The sequence below is a fragment of the Bos mutus genome, chromosome 21 (assembly GCF_027580195.1).
Source record: "Bos mutus isolate GX-2022 chromosome 21, NWIPB_WYAK_1.1, whole genome shotgun sequence".
NCBI classification, from domain to species: domain Eukaryota; kingdom Metazoa; phylum Chordata; class Mammalia; order Artiodactyla; family Bovidae; genus Bos; species Bos mutus.
Genome location: NC_091637.1, coordinates 23,829,251 through 23,847,386, shown reverse-complemented (window position 1 = coordinate 23,847,386; position 18,136 = coordinate 23,829,251). Strand labels below are relative to the sequence as shown.

At 42.1% G+C, this 18,136-nt stretch overlaps 1 protein-coding gene across 13 annotated transcripts in view; it reads left to right on the top strand.

Annotated features, from left to right (window-relative positions):
* Window positions 1–18,136, top strand: part of SH3GL3 (SH3 domain containing GRB2 like 3, endophilin A3) — a 118,370-nt gene that overhangs the window by 35,557 nt on the left and 64,677 nt on the right. For 12 of the 13 annotated variants that reach the window (XM_070358398.1, XM_070358391.1, XM_070358389.1 and 9 more), the window contains one exon: window positions 17,514–17,582. In XM_070358398.1, coding sequence (XP_070214499.1) covers window positions 17,514–17,582 — 69 coding nt within the window. Of the gene's footprint in view, window positions 1–17,513; window positions 17,583–18,136 lie in introns of those variants that run through there. The other variant, XM_070358394.1, reaches the window with a different exon arrangement.

Sequence of the window (18,136 nt, the reverse complement as noted above, 5' to 3'; positions counted from 1 at the left end):
ATAGTATTTGATAATGTATGCTTGAGGGTAAAAGTCAAAAGTGAGAGTGAAAGAGTTGGTCACTCAGTCATGTCCGACTCTTTGCAACCCCATGGACTGTAGCCCTCCAGGCTTCTCCATCCATGGAATTCTCCAAGCAAGAATCCTGGAGTGGATTGCCATTTCCTTCTCCAGGGCATCTTCCCGACCCAGGGATCAAACATAGGTCTGCCGCAATGCAGCCAGATTCTTTACTGTCTGAGCCACCAGGGAAGCCCAAAGGTCAGATAGTGATAACCTATGAGGCAGGGGAGAGGGTTGAGTTGGAAAGGGCTATGTGTGAGCTTCTGGTTTACGGGCTGAGTTCAATTTCATGACCTGGATATCGTTTCCTCAGTCTTTTTGGTATATATTTACTAATTTTTAAGAGTTGGACTGTGCAGAAAGCTGAGCACCGATGAATTGATGCTTTTGAACTGTGGTGTTGGAGAAGACTCTTGAGAGTCCCTTGGACTGCAAGGAGATCCAACCAGTCCATTCTAAAGGAGATCAGCCCTGGGTGTTGTTTGGAAGGAATGATGCTAAAGCTGAAACTCCAGTACTTTGGCCACCTCATGAGAAGAGTTGACTCATTGGAAAAGACTCTGATGCTGGGAGGGATTGGGGGCAGGAGAAGGGGATGACAGAGGATGAGATGGCTGGATGGCATCACCGACTCTATGGACGTGAGTTTGAGTGAACTCCGGAAGATGATGATGGACAGGGAGGCCTGGCATGGTGCGATTCGTGGGGTTACAAAGAGTCGGACACGACTGAGCGACTGAACTGAACTGAAGGGTATAAAACATAAGTATACAGATTGTTGGTTTATTTGTAGACTGAATACTGGTGTAATCCCATCAAGGACAAGACGGTACATCCCAGACACCACCTGTCCCCATGTAGCTTCTCAGAGTTATATACTCCTCTCTCTCCCTAAAAGCAATTACTATCCTGCCTTTTTTAGCCCATTGCACATTGCTTTTATTTATAATTGTACAACCTAAACATCCCTAAGTACAATGGGTTATTTTTGCCTGTTTTTTTTTAACTTATAAATACAAGGTGTGATATATATTCCCTTCTGTGTTTGACTTCTTTTCAACTCAACATTTATTTTGTAAGAGCCATCCATGTTATTTTATGTAGCTGTAGTTCATTCATTTTTATTGGGGGTATAAAATACCTGATTTATTTATCCATTTTCCTGTTGATGGGCTTATGAGTTATTTTCAGTTTGGGGCTAGTACTGATAATGCTGCTAGGAATGGCTGGGTCCTGTGGTGCCCATCATTAGATAATGGCAAACTGTTTTCCCAAATGATTTTCCATGGTGCTTTAATTTTTATTTCGTTGATTTTGAATGAGGCTATGCACCTTTTTCTGTTTACTGGCCCTTGGATTTCCTTTTTTGTGAAGGTTGTACTCAACTATTTTGCCAATTTTTCTATCAGATTTTCTGTATTTTTCTTACTGATTTACAGGATATTGTATTTTTATTACTGATTTACAGGATATATGTTCGTTCTGCATTTACCTTTGTCAGTTGTACATCAATATATTTTTTTTTATTATTGTGAACATCTTCTCCACTGCCCTAATAGTGTCCATTGGTGAATGGAATTTCTTAATTTTAGTGAAGTCAAATCTATCTATTTATTCCCTCTTTGATATTCCTTTTATGTATTTTGTTTAAGACATTTTCCCCAGTTTCCAAATTATGAAGCAGTTCTTTACTTCATCCTCCAAAGCGTGATAGTTTTTGTTTTCACATTAGCTGACGTGTGCTAAAAACTGTGGAGGGTCTGAAGCTTTCCTCTCCTTGCAAGCTAATAAGCTAGCTTGTTCTGTTTCATGAATGCTGCAAAAGATACAAGGATTCTGGGTCAGAGACAAATGACTTTGCATGTATGTGCGCTAAGTCACTAAGTCGTGTACGACTTTTTGTGACCTATGGACTGTAGCCCGCCAGGGATTCTCCATGGGATTCCCTGGGCGTGAATACTAGAGTGGGTTGCCATGCCTTTTCCAGGGGATCTTCCTGACCCAGGGATTGACTCAAGTTTCTCCGTCTCCTGCGTTGGCAGGCAGGTCAGGTCCTTTAATGACTAGTGCCCTCTGGGAAGCCCTGACAAATGAGTTTATTACTCACAAAAATAGTAGTAGCCAGAGTAGCAGAATTTTCTAGTGCTAGTTTCCGAGACCAAATTCCCATAAGACAGATGTGAAGAGGGGTCACGTAACTCCTGTACACAAAGTAGATTGTGTTGTGGGAGAGGAATCCTGACTCTAGGGAACCTGAACCTTTTGTTGTGGGCAGTTAGCCTGCCTTACCTTTGCTCCAAAGGGAGACACCCTCTTTTATTTCTGTCTTACAGGCAGAGGCTTTGCTCCCTTTTCCCAGACTGTCTTTTCAAGGATGTTTGCACAGCGACCAGTCTTGGAAGATATGATTTTAGTGTTTCTTTCCAGGAAAAAAGATGGGTTTATTTGCGTGCCTATGTGCCAAGTTGCTTCATGTGTGCACACAAAACATCTGTCCTTTTCCCTGGAGAGAAACACCATATCTTCTAAGACTGGTTGCTGTGTGGGCATCCTTGAAAAGATAGCCTGGGACAAAGGGAGCAAAGCCTCTGCTTGCAAGACATGCAGAGACATGAGAGATCTGGCGAGAATTATCTCACGCCGGTGTAACCTACCTGGTATTAATTTGTCTGTGAAGGGAGGTCAGCTTTGTCATATTCCATGCTAACGATTAATTCCATGCATCATGTCCTGGACAAGTGCAAGACTGTCCAGGGTCAGGTCCTGGTGAGTTAGATGGGGGTTCCTGCAGCTTGAGCCTGAATGGACAGAACTACATAGGATGGTGGCTTGTTGGGAGAGGGGCCACAAGAGGGAGAGGGATCAGAAAAAGATTCTTTTTCATCAGATCTTGGGATGTATTTGTGTCCACAGAGAGAAAAACCCAAACATTTAAAATAGGCCTACACTTCTCTTAACCTATTAACTATTCAGTACAAAATTGAATTTAGAATCTGCGAGTTGAGTTATGTGGATCGCGGGCTCAGAATATATCTGCAGGTCCAGCCAGCCTCCTTCATGAGGTTTCAGTTTCCTCTGACTGATGTGTACTCTTCCATTTCCACGCTGGAGAGCAGTCTCCTTGGCAGAACAAATGGTAACCAAAGGTAGAGACTTCAGCCATGGGAAGTGATATTTTGTGAGCAGAGAATGTAAAATCTATAACAAGAGAAAACAAACCACAGAGCAAAAGAAATTTTGTATCATAACTCAGGGTCCATTTAGGTTACAGAAACCACACGAAGTATTTCAATTAAGGGGGATTTCTGCCACGTCCTAGCTATTGTAAATAGTGTGGCAGTGAACACTGGGGTACATGTCTTTTTCAATTATGGTTTCCTCAAGGTATACATGGAATCTAGAAAGATGGACCTGATGAACCTCTTTGCAGGGCAGCAGTGGAGATGCAGACATAGACAACAGACGTGTGAACACAGAGGGGAAGGAGCGGGCAGGAAGAACTGAGAGAGTAGCAGGGAAGCATATACACTACCACATGTAAAATTAGATAGCCGGGGGGATTTCCTGTATGACGCAGGGAGCTCAAATCCGATGCTCTGTGATAACCTAGAGAGGTGGAATGGGGTAGGAGGTGGGAGGAGGCTCAAGAGGGAGGGAACATATATATGTACCTGTGGCGGATTCATGTTCTTATATGGCAGAACCAACACAATATTGTAAAGCAATTATCCTTCAATTAAAATAAGTAATTATTAACAACAAAAAAGAGGGATTTCTGACTGTACCAGGTTTGGAAGATTGAAAGAACACAAGTGGATTCTGAAGTCATCCAGACATGAGTAACTTCAGGAAGTGGAAGCGGCTGCTACATCTAGATGCGGGGACAAAAGGAAGAGCTGTGATCTCAAAACCTAGGGGGTCAGAGGAGGGAGTGATGAGAGCTGGGACTTGAATGCCCTGGGGGACACCCCAGAGCTGGTACTCAAGAGCCAAGACTAGGAAATGGAGCTGGTGCTGCTGCTCGGTGGATGCTAACGGAGGCTGAAAGCAGAAACAGAGCCTTTTCCCCCTTCCTCCCTCGTTCCACCATCAGAACCTCATAGAAGCCAGCGGCATGCAAGCCTGACAAATGTAGATTGCAGACTCCCAGCCTTGGCATCACCTAGTAGATGCAGGAGGGTGGGGCTGGGGCTGAGGGTCAGTAGGCAAATAACCAGCGCAGACTCCCAGCAGCAAACTGTTCAGATTTCTCCAACAGTTCAAGAACTATAGTGCTCATTTTATTGCCAGTCCTGGGTCAATGTGGAGTGGTGGTCAGCTCTCTGGTCTTTCTCTCTGATGTCCTGGCCCCTCAGCAGGGGCTGTGTCCAAGCTGAGGCTAGTGGAGGCCAGTGTTGCTGACTATGGAAGGAGGCTCTGGGGCTGTGTTTGCTCTTTGTTATGCATCTGATTATTTTCCTAAGTCAAGTTGGATTAGTTTGGGATGTATATGCACTTCCGAGGTCAAAGCCGAAAGTCGCAACATCGGAGATTTTGACGTGGTCTCCTCTCTTATCACCTGGGAAGTTGGTGCTGTCTGGGCAAGTAGGCAAGGGAGGAGGGAAAGGATGAGCTCATTGTGGGGCAGGATTTGAATGGAGACGTTAAGGAGGCGGCTGGATATGTGAATCTGGATCTCAGGGGAGTGATTTGGGGCTAAAGATAATAATCTGGGTGCTTGATGGTAAGTGAAGATTTTGAGAGTGTACGTAATTTCCCAGCAGAGAATGCATGAGTTGAGGGGAGAGTTGAAACCCGACCTTGTAGGACTGTCAGCATTTTCAAAGTGAGAGGAGTCCGTGGAGACGAGAGACCATCTTGATAGAAAACTCTTCTTCTTCTTCTTTTTTTTTTTTTGATGTGGACCAATTTTTAAGTCTTTATTGAATTTGTTACAATATTGCTTCTGTTTTAAGAACAATATTGCTTCTGTTTTGGTTTTGGGGCTGCAATGTGTGTAGGCTCTTAGCTCCCCGACCACGGATGGAACCCCCATTGCCTGCATCGGAAGGTGGAGTCTTAACCACTAGACTGCCAGGGAAGTCTCAGAAAGCCCTTCTTTTGACCTGATTATTTGCTTGCACCTTTCATCCTGGGTGTTACTTATTTGCTCTGTAATAGAACAAAGGTCCGTCTAGTCAAGGCTATGGTTTTTCCAGTAGTATGGATGTAAGAGTTGGATTGTGAAGAAAGCTGAGCACCGATGAATTGATGCTTTTGAACTGTGGTGTTGGAGAACACTTTTGAGAGTCCCTTGGACTGCAAGGAGATCCAACCAATCCATCCTAAAGGAGATCAGTCCTGGGTGTTCTTTGGAAGGAATGATGCTAAAGCTGAAACTCCAGTACTTTGGCCACCTCATGAGAAGAGTTGACTCATTGGAAAAGACTCTGATGCTGGGAGGGATTTGGGGCAGGAGGAGAAAGGGACGACAGAGGATGAGGTGGTTGGATGGCATCACTGACTCGATGGACGTGAGTTTGAGTGAACTCCGGGAGTTGGTGATGGACAGGGAGGCCTGGCGAGCTGCAATTCATGGGGTCACAAAGAGTCAGACACGACTAAGCGACTGAACTGAATTGAACTGAACTGAGATGATACGTTTAACAACCGTGATGTCGGTTGGAAGCTCTGATCCCAAAGTGTTGATTTTTGGAGATAGTCTCCTCTAATGACGTCTTCTACAAACATGATGTGGGCAGACAGTCCACACTCCTGTCCCTTTGCTGCCAGACTAGCCTTTTCTGTCCACATTTCTGCAAGTTTCTGGTACCTGCCTTGGGAATTGCATAAGCTTTGTGGTTACACCAATGTTGCTGCCTTAAAATTGGCTCTGGAATTGAGTTTGATCCATTGACTTTTTTTTCTGCTTTGTCATTATAGCTGCTTTTTAAAAAGAAAAATTACTAAATTTTCTGAGTCAATAGTTTCAGTTTGGCAAAGAAGAGGCAAAATGCATGCAGGCTCTGAAATCTGCATTGAGATCACAGAAAGGTCTTTTCCTGATTAAAGTGTCCAGTGAAACCTCCTGTGTGAAACTGTAGGAAAAAGCCTATATGGGTAAGAGCAAGTAGAACTGAAAACAATATTCCTACTCTGGATAAAATAAATAAGCTTCAAAGGTATATTGTACAGTACAGGGAATATAGCCACTTATTTTACAATAACATTAAATGGAGTATAAATCTTATAAAAATTTTGAATTACTGTGTCGTGCACAAAGATTTGTACTAGTTGTTGTTAAATCAAGGCTGTGTGAATCTCTCAGTCATGTCCGACTCTTTGCGAATCTCTGGACTGTAGCCCCCCAGGCTCCTCTGTCCATGGAATTCTCCAGGCAAGAATACTAGAGTGGGTTGCCATGACCTCCTCTAGGGGAAATCTTCCCACCCCAGGGGTCAAACTCGTTTCTCCTGTGTCTCCTGCATTGCAGGCAGATTCTTTACTTGCTGAGCCACCCAGAATTTAAATCAACTATATCTCAATTTAAAAAATAAACAAAAGAACAAGAAAGAAAAAAAAATGTTTTAAAGCTCAAATAATTATCTTCCCCCACTCCACAAATAGAGATGGTCCACATTTTGAGAATAGAAGATGTACCCAAATCTGAATTTGTATGACCAATAGATATAAGGGTGATCTTTACATCATTAGCATCGTTTTATTTTACTAAAGGATTCTTTGATGATGCCTTTAAGTAAACAAGCTGCTAAAGTGAGTTAAAAGCACGTTTTGAATTACGAAAAAACAGATTTACACATTTTTTCAGGGACACACGCCAGAAAGGAAGTATTGTTGTAAAGTGTAGAGCAAGGTCATGAAAGCTTTCATGGGAAGGAAAAGAATGTAACATTCCTTTTTACCTCTTCTTTCCCCCTTATCAGCATCTCAAAATAGACCAACTGTACATTGTACTGTTACAGTTTCATGGCTGCAATATCAGTGACGTCTCACTTGGTTTGAGTCCTTTAGCCTTGAGCTCAAATGACCCTGTGGAAACAAGCAAGTACTTTAAAAATGTCCTCAGAAGAGCTTGGAAGGGCAGGGCTGTGTGGGAGGGTTTATGGAGGAAGCACGGGGTGGGTGCCCTGGAGGAGAATGGAGGCTCTTCGGAGAAGAGACAGAGGAGGTCCAGAATTGCATCTCCCAGGAACCTGCCGAGACTGGCTTTTCTTACATGAGGCTGCCATGTTGAAGGGGACATGGGTGGTGCACCCAAGCCATTCCAAGCAGCACTGAGGCTTTCTTACAAGTTTTCAATTGTGTTTGAGGTCATCTTGTGGGCTTCTCAGGTGGTCCAGTGGTAAAGAATCTCTCTGCAATGCAGGAGACATGGGAGACGTGGGTTCAATCCCTGAGTCTGGAAGATCCCCTGGAGGAGGAAATGGCAACCCACTCCAGTATTCTTTCCTGGAGAATCCCATGGACAGAGGAGCCTTGTGGGCTGCAGTCCATGAGTCTCAAAGAGTCAGACACGACTGAGCGCACATGCAGGATTTGCAGTAGTTCATGTTAGTAGTTTCTTTGCTCCCTGGGGCCAAGCTTGGGGAGCTTTTATGACATCTGGCCCTCAGCTCCAGATACAGACCCAAGTTTAACTTAAGCGTCTGGTGTGGCCTCAAGTACTTGTGGGGTTATTTTGTTTAGTTTTGATTTTGCTGTTATCTTTCGTATCTCTCGGTGGTATCACATTTCTGATACCAACTGAATGTAAAATTAGTGAGGATTCTCCTCCCTGAGGCCCATGTGTTGGCAAAAACATCAACTATCCTAGTGGTCACCAAAACCTTCTAGTGAATGGAGAAGGTCATATTTGGTGTACAGGATGTTAAATTTAACCCAACAGCTAGGGCCAGAGGATATGACAGAGGCCGTAGAAAGGGATTAAACTATGTAAGGTGATTTCTTCTCCCCCTGTTTTGAATTTTCAAATAAGTCTGGCTTTTGTTTTTTTCCTTCTGAACTGCAAGACTGTGGGTTCTTAGTTCACTGACCAGGGATTGAACCCCGGACCCTTGACAGTGAAATCACTGAGTCCTAACCATTGGACTACCAGGGAATTCTCTAGTCTGGCTCCTCTTGGAGTACTGGGGAGTGGGTGAGGTCAGCATGAGAGGAAGTGGCAGTGGAGTGTGTGCACAGTTAGGGAGATCTGAGCCTAAGCCTTTGTGGTCTTGGAGAGTTCTTTTTTTTTTGCAAGATGGTGTTGGTGAAACAGCATTTTCTTCTGAAAGCTTCAATACTTACAAGTTGCTGCTCTATTGGCTTAAAAAGAATCTAGATACTATATTCTTTGTTGTTTTCTCATGAACAATGTGTCTTCCAGTTTCCAAAGAGAAGTCATATAGGTTCATGCCTTTCACTTGTAACTCTGTGGGAGGAATTTTTTTTCTAAGTTTCTGAGATTACATTCCACATAGCTCTTGTAAAGTGACCCAGACAAAATCAGAAGTTACATTTTTTTCTTATCTTGAAGTTACTAAAGCAACAGGTTTGCTTTCCTTCAATTAATCATCATGTTTTGCTTTTCTGTTATTGTCATGTAGCATCTGTATGATGAGAATTATTTTTAACCTTCTTAATTTCACTGACTGGAATCTTCTTATCTTCATTGGCGATCACATGGTTAGACATAGTATAGTTATTTCCTTGCTATCATTCAGGGTCAAATTTTCCTGGACTTTTACTGGAGAAAAGTGTCATTAATAGGAAGGGCTTCCCATGTGGTACTGGTGGTAAAGAACCCACCTGCCAATGCAGGAGATGTAAGAGACACGAGAGTTCAATCCCTGGGTTGGGAAGATCCTCTGGAGGAGGAAATGGCAACCCACTCCATTATTCTTGCCTGGGAAATCCCATGGACAGAGGAGCCTGGCAGGCTACAGTCTATGGGGTCGCAAAGAGTCAGACACAGCTGAGCAACTGAGCAGAGCAGAGAGTCACTAATAGAATTTCGAACACTATTCTTAACGTTTCCATGGATTGCCTCAGTGCCCTTCGGTGCATTGACGGGGAGTGGGAGGGGGAGCAGTTACTGGCCAGGAGGCCTACTGTGTGACATGTACTCTTCTAGTGTTACGGATCCTGCTCTCAGGGATCTCACAGGCTACTGCATGTGACTGGCTGACAGGCACTGCATGTGGCTGGCTGACAGTGCAGTGGGATAAGTGCGGTGTTAACACTTACTGTGTGAAGGGGACCACAGGAGAGGCACCCAGCTAGGTCATCCTTGTGACACTTACTGAGCCTTAAAGCCTCGTTAGGGGTTAGCTAGATGGGAAAAGCCTTCCGAGGCATTGGGAATAGCATGTGCAAAGGCTGGAAAGGGCAGGATACTCCAAGGGACTCAGGATTAGAAAGGAAGTTGTGTGCAGTGTTGATCAAGAGTGGTGGGAAAGTGACTGGAGCAGTCAGATCATGAAGGGCGTGGTCCACTATGTTAAGGAGATGGGTTTTTAAAAAAAAAAAAATTTGTTAAGAGCTTTATTTTTTTTTATTCTTTTAAAAAATAATTTTATTTATTTATTTTTGACTGTGCTGGGTCTTTGTTGCATGGGCTTTTTTCTTTTTCTTTAATTGCCGCCAACAGGGTCTGCTCTCTATTGCGGTGTGTGGGCTTCTCATTGTGGTGGCTTCTCTTGTGTAGCTCAGGTTCAAGGGCTCAGGCTTTGGCACACTGGCTCAGTAACTGCAGCTCCTGAGGCTCTAGAGCTCAGGCTCAGTAGTTGTGACGCATGGGCTTGGTTGCTCCGTGTCATGTGGGATCTTCCTGTGTCAGGGATCGAACCTGTGTCTCCTGCATTGGCAGGCAGATTTTTTACCGCTGAGCCACCAGGGAAGCTGAGGTGGGTTTTATTTTAAAGGCATGAGGAAGCCACTGAATCGGTGTGGGGAATGACATTATTCAGTTGCCATTTCGGAGAGCTGACTGGCAGCAGTGTGGAGGAGGGGCTGAAAGAGCCCAGCTGGGAGGTTCTCAGAGTAGTGGCCTGAACAGAGGATGTGTTTGTGGAAGCAGAGAGAAGGCAATGGAATCAAGAGATGTTTGGGATGTGGGATAGGACTTAGTGGCTGATGAATTGCGGGTAGGAAGGGGAGGAGTGTGTGTAGGATGAGAAAAAAAAATAACTTCAGTGGTAATAAAGGAGTATCCAGGGATGAAAGAGAAGAGACTTAGGTTCCACAGGCCAAGAAAAGAGGAACTCTGAGGAAGAGGTTGGTCAATAGAGTCAGAATACCCAGAGAGCCCATGTTAGTGAAGAGTGAAAATTTATTTTGGGAGTTTAGAAACTAAAAGGTCATTGGTGAGAGCAGGTTGAATAGAACCATTCAAGGTGTATCAATACTAAGGTCTATCAAGTAGGAATGAGTTTGGCTGCAAGTTATTATAGCTGTGGCTTCCCCGATGGCACAGTGGTAAAGAGTCTGCCTGCCAGTGCAGGAGATGCAGAAGACGTGGGTTTGATTCCTGGGTTGGGCAGATCCCCTGGAGGAGGGCATGGCAACCCACTCCGGTATTCTTGCCTGGAAAATCCCATGGACAGAGGAGACTGGGAGGGTACAGTCTGTAGGGTTGCAGAGTCAGACACAACTGAAATGACTTAGCACACATGCACCCATGTATATCGATTATATAATATATATATTATATATATTCACATATATAATGTTGACTATATATATGTAATAACACTTATGTCTCTACATTTTGCAGATAAGGAATTGGAGGCACAGAGAGCTTCCATAATTTGCCCAGTTATTCTCTAATCAGCAGTACGTCAGGGGTTTGAACCAAACATGGAGTAACTGCAGACCCTGCCCTCGGGTACAGATGTGGGAATGGGGACAGGCTAGACAGTTTTCGTTGATCCTTGTAGCTTTCTATATGGTTCTTTTAGCAAGTCTCTGGATGAGTTCTTGGGAGCCCACTCTGTTCTATCTGTGCTCCTTTTATTCCGACTTGGAATTTCTCTGTATTAATTTTTATCTTGGGAGTGGTTTTCTGCCGTGTCTATATTGGTCCGTTTCCTCAGCTTGCTGATCCCATCTGCTTTCTGTCTTCTAGGAATTTCTCACCATTTCTGATCTGCTGCTAGCACACATTTTGTTTTTCAGTACTGTTATGTATGTGTCATATGCCTCTCTTTTTATATATATATAAAGTTTATTTAAAGGTATTTGGTACAGTGAAGAGGAAGATGTGTGTGTTCAAGCCACCATCTTGATTCAATGTCTGCAACATTTGCTGTAGGTATTTTATCTATCTCCTTTCTCTTGTTGACATTTGTTAATTTCTTTATCCTGCTGCTGTACCAATTAAACTGAAAGCAGCATTTAGGGCACAGTGGATGCAATACCATGTAATAGCCTACAGGCTTTTTGTTCTTTTGAATCTAGGTGATTCGATTCTGTATGGTTTAGTCACAGTTCTAAGAAGCAGACCCTTCCAGATGTAAATAGTCAGACAATGAACTTTATTTCTATTATTGAGACAAGGGAGGAAGAAGTGGACCAGTATTGTTTATTAAGCTTCCTTGTGGATAAATAAATCATGAAAATATGATAATTGCAAATATTAAAAGCATTGAATGCAGGGCTCATGGGAGAGTGAGTTAAGCATTTTTTTTAATTGAAATAAAATATACATACAGGGAAGTGACAGCTCACACATATGTAGCTTGATGTATTTGAACAACGTGAACACGTCCACAAAACCAATTCACAATGTAGAACGTGACCAGCTCCTTGAAATGCTCCCTGGTAACCCTGAATTAAAGATAACCATTACATTTATTTCTATCATCATGGGTTAGTTTTTTCTGTTTTTAAATTTTATGTGAATTGAATAAAACTATCCCTTTCCCCCATCCTTCCTGCCAACAATGGTCAGTTCATTCTCTACGTCTGCAACAGACTTTTTTATATTGATATTATACCCTGCAGCTTTACTGTATTTATTGTCTCTATAGTTTTTAAGTGAAATCTTCAGGGTTTTCAATATACAAAATCACATCATCTGAAAATTGTGACAGTTTTACTTCTTACTTTCCAATATGGATGCCTTTTATTTCTTCTCTTTGCCTAACTAGAGGCCTTCCAATACCATGTTGAATAAGAGTAGTGAGAGTGAACATCCTTGTCTCGTTTCTAATTTTAGAAGGATAGCTTTATTTTTTCCACAACTGAGTATGATATTAGCTGTGGGTTTGCCAGTCATAATTATCTTAAAGATAATTTTTGATGTCAGTATTGGGATTGCCTATTGGATTATTATTTTTCCCTTAATTTTCACTTGTTTGGTTCAGTCTCTTGGCATGATAAATGATTTTTTTTATTTTAATGGTAGATGCTGTATATGAAGATTTCCTCCAGAGAGAAAGTTTGATTCTGCCACATAATGAGGGTAAAGGTCAATAACCTTGATGCAAACAGGGACTGAACAAAGTCAAGTTTGCACATCAGGCTCTGTGAGGGCCCATCTCTTTCGACCTTGCAGTTAGTCTTAGGCCTTTAGGCCTTCAGGATTTGAACCAAAAACCCAGGGTATTTACTGAGGTTCCTTCTTTTTGGGCATCTTGAACTCTCTAATTTTGTCTCTTGATCACTGTGACAATGCAGAAATCTCCACTTAGATCTTTAGCCTTCTAGCAGCCACTTTTTGCTGGTAGCCAAGCATCTTGCCTTGTGCATATGCAGCTTAAGAATTGTCAAAAGCCTTTAGAGAAAATTGCACACAGCCTATTGGGTTTACTTCTTTTATGTCCTTTTTTCTTTCCCTGGAATTCTGGCCTCTTCTAGCCTGATTTCCTAGGTTACAGTGCACTTCAGTTTCCCTCTTCCCAGCCCAGCAAGGCTGCGGCAGGTTCTAGGCTGAGGCTTTCTGTTTAGCTTTTATATCACGTGTTGCAGGAATTTCCCCCAAGGGAAAAGGCAGCTGTGAATGTATTGCTCTTCTCAGTGCGTTTCCCTTCTTCATGATTTTGGGCCTCTGAGATCCTGATTGCCTTGGTTGCTCTCTGCCTTCAGAGATTTTTAAAAATCATCTTGTATTTTGAAATATTTTTAGATTTACAGAAAAGTTGCAAAACTAGCACAGAGAACTCACAAGTGCCCTGTGCTCGTCTCCTAATGTTAACAACTTACAAATAACCTTCATGATTTAGATTTATACTTGAGTATTGTCTTGTTTTCCAAGCTGATAACAGCAGGACATGACTACTGACTTGTTGAATGAGAAAAAAAAAAAAAAAGGAGTCAGTAGAGAAGGTGAGATTTTTGGTTCAGGGCTTCTCAAAGCACATACTATTCGGCTGAGACCTCTCCCATGACCAGAGATGGGTGGGAAATGCTCTATCTTACATGCACCCCCTTGGAAATCAACAGTGCTCATTTCCACTTTAAAGTCTCTGAAAAGTCTCTTTGAGTAGAGGTCTGCTTAATTTTGTTTATCTCCACGTTTCCAAGGACATGATGAAGGAGCTGTTCCTTTGTACGACTCTTCCTCGTATCCCGTGCAGCAGGTGTTTTGTGGCACATGTGTTGGCAAATATGGTTCCAAAGCACGTTCTGGCATCCTGCGCTATAAAATCTGCTTCTTTACGTTTTCTCCTAGGTTCTGGCTTTCTTGCTGTCTAATTTCTTGCTTCATAAAAGGGAAGAAGTTGGAGAAGCCAAGAGTTCTTTGAAAACAGATATTTTTTCTTTTTTTTGCACAAGCAGAAGTCCAAGGCTGTGTTAACATTTACCACTAAAACCCCAACACATCTAGATGAAAAGCAAAAACTTCATGTCTCCCAAATAAATGTCTTTTGCATCACTGCTCTGTTGTCTTTGAAAACGGTTTTTATTTTCCCATTATTGATTAAATTGGAGCCCACCAAGAAGTAGATGGTGAATGAAGATTGTCATCTCTGATTATAGCAACAGGCCATCCTGCTGCTAAGTCACTTCAGTTGTGTCCGATTCTGTGCAACCCCATAGACGACAGCCCACCAGGCTCCCCCGTCTCTGGGATTCTCCAGGCAAGAACACTGGAGTGGGTTGCCATTTCCTTCTCCAATGCATGAAAGTGAAAAGTGAAAGTGAAGTCGCTCAGTCATGTCCGACTCCTAGCGACCCCATGGACCGCAGCCCACCAGGCTCCTCTGTCCATGGGATTTTCCAGGCAAGAGTACTGGAGTGGGGTGCCATCCTGGGACAGGTTTAATTGGCAACATGATCCTTTTTCTTACAAGGGGAAGATAACAGGAGACACATTTCCTTGGCTATGTGTATCTTAGATTCTTTACTTCCATCTTGCAAGCCCAGGTCAGATGCAGTGTTTGTGATGGAGAAGCTGGATCGGTGAGGGCTTACTAGTGGTTAAGGCTGAAGAGGGTAGATAGAGTTTTAGACTAAAATTTGGACACTTTTCCACTGTCTGCCTCTTCACTGTGTGTGTGTCCCTTATCTTCTAATGAATCTCCTTGTCCCCCTTCTGGTCAGTTCTGGGAATTTCTTGGCACCTTCTCATCCATTTAATTTGCTTTCCTCCGTCTGGGTTTGAAGAACAAATTGTGCTTCTCTCTATTCTGCATCTCATTGTGTTACGGCCATTTACTTCTGCTTCTCAGTATAAGTGGTTGCAATGTATTTAAGGAAGTTTATTTATTTTTGGCTATACTGGGTCTTCGTTGCTGCACGGGCTTTTCTCTAATTGTGGTGAGCAGGGGCTACCCTCTAGTTGCAGCGCTCAGGCTTCTCACTGTGGTGGCTTCTCTTGTTTCGGAGCACAGGCTTCAGTAGTTCAGCATGTGGGCTCAGCAGTTACGGTTCCCGGGCTCTGGAGCACAGGCTCAGTAGTTGTGGCGCATGAGATTAGTTGCTCTGCGGTATATGGGATCTTCCTGGACCAGGGATCGAATCCATGTCCCCTGCATTGGCAGGCAGATTCTTTACCACTGAGCCACCAGCTGCTGCTGCTAGGGAAGCCCTGAAATGTATTTAGATTGATTGATCTTTGTACGTTTAGCATATTGACCTAGTTGGTAGACTTTCAGATGTTTGCTGAATTAGATTGAATGACATGTATCCGTTTGAAACATGGAGATGTGTTTTTTTTTTTAATGAATTTAAAGTAACACATTGATTTCAAAACACTGATTTTGCTGCATCTCACAGGTTTTGATATATCTTCATTATTAATTTTTTTCGATAACTCCTCTTGGGACTTCCTTTTAAACTCGTTGTTATTTAGTACTGAATTCTAAAACTTTATACCTGCATATTTATTTATATTGGATTGATTTCTAATTTAATTGAATTGTGGTTTAAAATGTGTTCTGTATGGTATTGACTGATTTGTGACCTAGTAAATGATCACTGTTTCTAATGTTCTATCTGTACTTGCAAAGACTATATATTATCTGTTTATTAGTTGGAGGGATATATATATTTGTGCATATTTTATCAAGGATATTAATTTGATCATTAAAACTATATGTATCTCTTCCAAGTTATTTTCTTTTAATCATGTTTGATCTGCCAGTTTTCTGAGAGAGTTGTGCTAAAAATCTCCTTAAAGATTGTGGATTTGTTATTTCAATTATTTCTCTCAGTTTTTGCTTTATTTTTTTTCTAAGTTATGCTGTTAGGTAGATTATATTATACCAGAATTTTGGTGAATTGCTCCATTTATTATTAGATCAGGTCTCTCCTTATTAATTTTGTTGTCATTCTTCAGTTGCTAAGTTGTGTCTGACTCTCTGAGACCCCATGGACTATAGCAGGCCAGGCTCCCCTGTCCTTCCCTATCTCTGGGAGTTTGCTCAGATTTATGTCCATTGAGTTGATGATGCTATTTAACCATCTCATCCTCTGTTTCCCCTTCTCCTTCTGCCCTCAATCTTTCCCAGCATCAGGGTCTTTTCCAATGAGTTGGCTCTTCACATCAGGTGGCCAAAGCATTGGAGCTTCAGCTTCAGCATCAGTCCTTCCCGTGAATATTCAGGATTGATTTCCTTTAGGATTGACTAGTTTGATCTCCTTGCAGTCCAAGGGACTCTCAAGTTTTCTCTAGCACCACAATTTGAAAGCATCAATTCTTTAGCGCTCAGCCTTCTTTATGGTCCAACTCTCACATCCATACATGACTACTGGAAAAACCACAGCTTAGACTATATGGACCTTTGTCGGCAAAGGGATGTCTTTGTTTTTAATACGCTCTCTAGGTTTGTCATCACTTTTCTTCCAAGGAGCAAGTGTCTTTTAATTTCATGGCTGCAGATGCTAAAGAATCTGCCTGCAATACAGGAGATCTGGGTTCAGTCCCTGGGTTGGGAAGATCCCCTGGAGAAGGAAATGCAACCCACTCTAGTATCCTTGCCTGGAAAATCCCATGGACAGAGAAGCCTGTTGGGCTACAAAGAGTCAGACATGACCTAGCAACTAAACAACAACAAGATAATTTGTCTATTAATATTTTCACTCTCCTGTGTGTTGCATTCTAGGTATGTCTCTTAAAAGCTCTATATAGCTGGATTTTAAAAATCGACTCCATTAATTATCCTTTCATGTGTTGAACTTATTTGCATGGATAATGATTACTGACCTTCTTGGACTTGTGATTACTATCTTAATTTTGTAGTTTCCACTTATCACCTTTTATGTTCTCCTGAATATCCTTTATCTTTGTTTTCTTTTGGATAGGAAAACATTGACTTTCCACTGATGTGCTGGTATGGATATTATGTTATAACTCATAGTACTATATGTATATTAGTTGTTTTGTGCTTTTAATAGTTACCACTAATTACATAAAGCAGATACTTCTCATACCTTATTAAATCAGTTACGCCATTCATTCTCCATCTCCTCCTTAACACAAATGAACCTTAGTGTGTTCAAAATAACGTGGTCCAGTGGTTAAGACTCCACACTCCCAATGCAGGGGGCCTGGGTCGATCCCTGGTCAGGGAACTAGATCTCACATGCCACAAGTAAAGATCCCACTTGCCGCAACAAAGATAAAAGATCTTATTTATGTTTCTACTAGAGAAACTGCCTTGTGTTTACATATGCTGCTGCTGCTAAGTCGCTTTAGTCGTGTCCGACTCTTTGCGACCCCATGGACTGCAGCCCACCAGGCTCTTCCATCCATGGGATTTTCCAGGCAAGAGTACTGGAGTGGGGTGCCATTGCCTTCTCTGGTGTTTTACATATAGTAGGTGCATAATAGGTGTCTGTTGAAAGAGTGAGGAGTGTGTATTTTCCCATATTCTTAACTATGGTTATTCCCTCCAATGATTTTCTTAAAGGACTTCGTCCAAAAAATCCAACAATTTGGAATTGAACATTTTTTTTGGTAATAATTTGAGTCAAATACTGTGATAACGAATGATTGTACAAACAATTACTTGTGTTTATTTCTACAGCTGTTTAGTGAAAAAATAAGTGGTGTTGAAGGAACAAAACTAGATGACGAATTTCTGGATATGGAAAGGGTAAGAGAACATTTTAATGTGAATTATCTCGTAAATTTGACTTTTACTGTGATATGAGATATACTGGTATCGTAAAGGATGTTAGAGTGGGGGTCTAGGAGGTATGAATTAAAGTGTAGATTATGGAATCCAAAAGGCAGTTCTTTGATTACTTCCAAGTTCAAATAAAGATGCTGGCCCTTGAGAGATGGGCTATGGCTAACTGGTGCCCTCTACTGGACAAAGTCAGAATGCTCAAAAGATGGCCCATCTTGGTGAACAGTTTCAGCCGAAGTAATTGTGATTAAGTATCTTGGAGAGTCAAAATGTATTAGTGGGAGAAGACTCTTCAAATACTGTAAACGTTGATCTAATGTGTGGAGGACTCTGTTTCCATGTGTTACAGCAGCTGCATAACAATTTTTATCTTGGTTCTGCCACTGGAACCAGCTGCCTCTACTCGGATAAACTGTTTCAAACTTTCGTGACCTGTGAAACAAGGATGCTAATGTGTGCTCTGCTTGCCTCACATGGATGTTTTAAGAACTATGCAAAAAAAAATTATATGTGTGAAA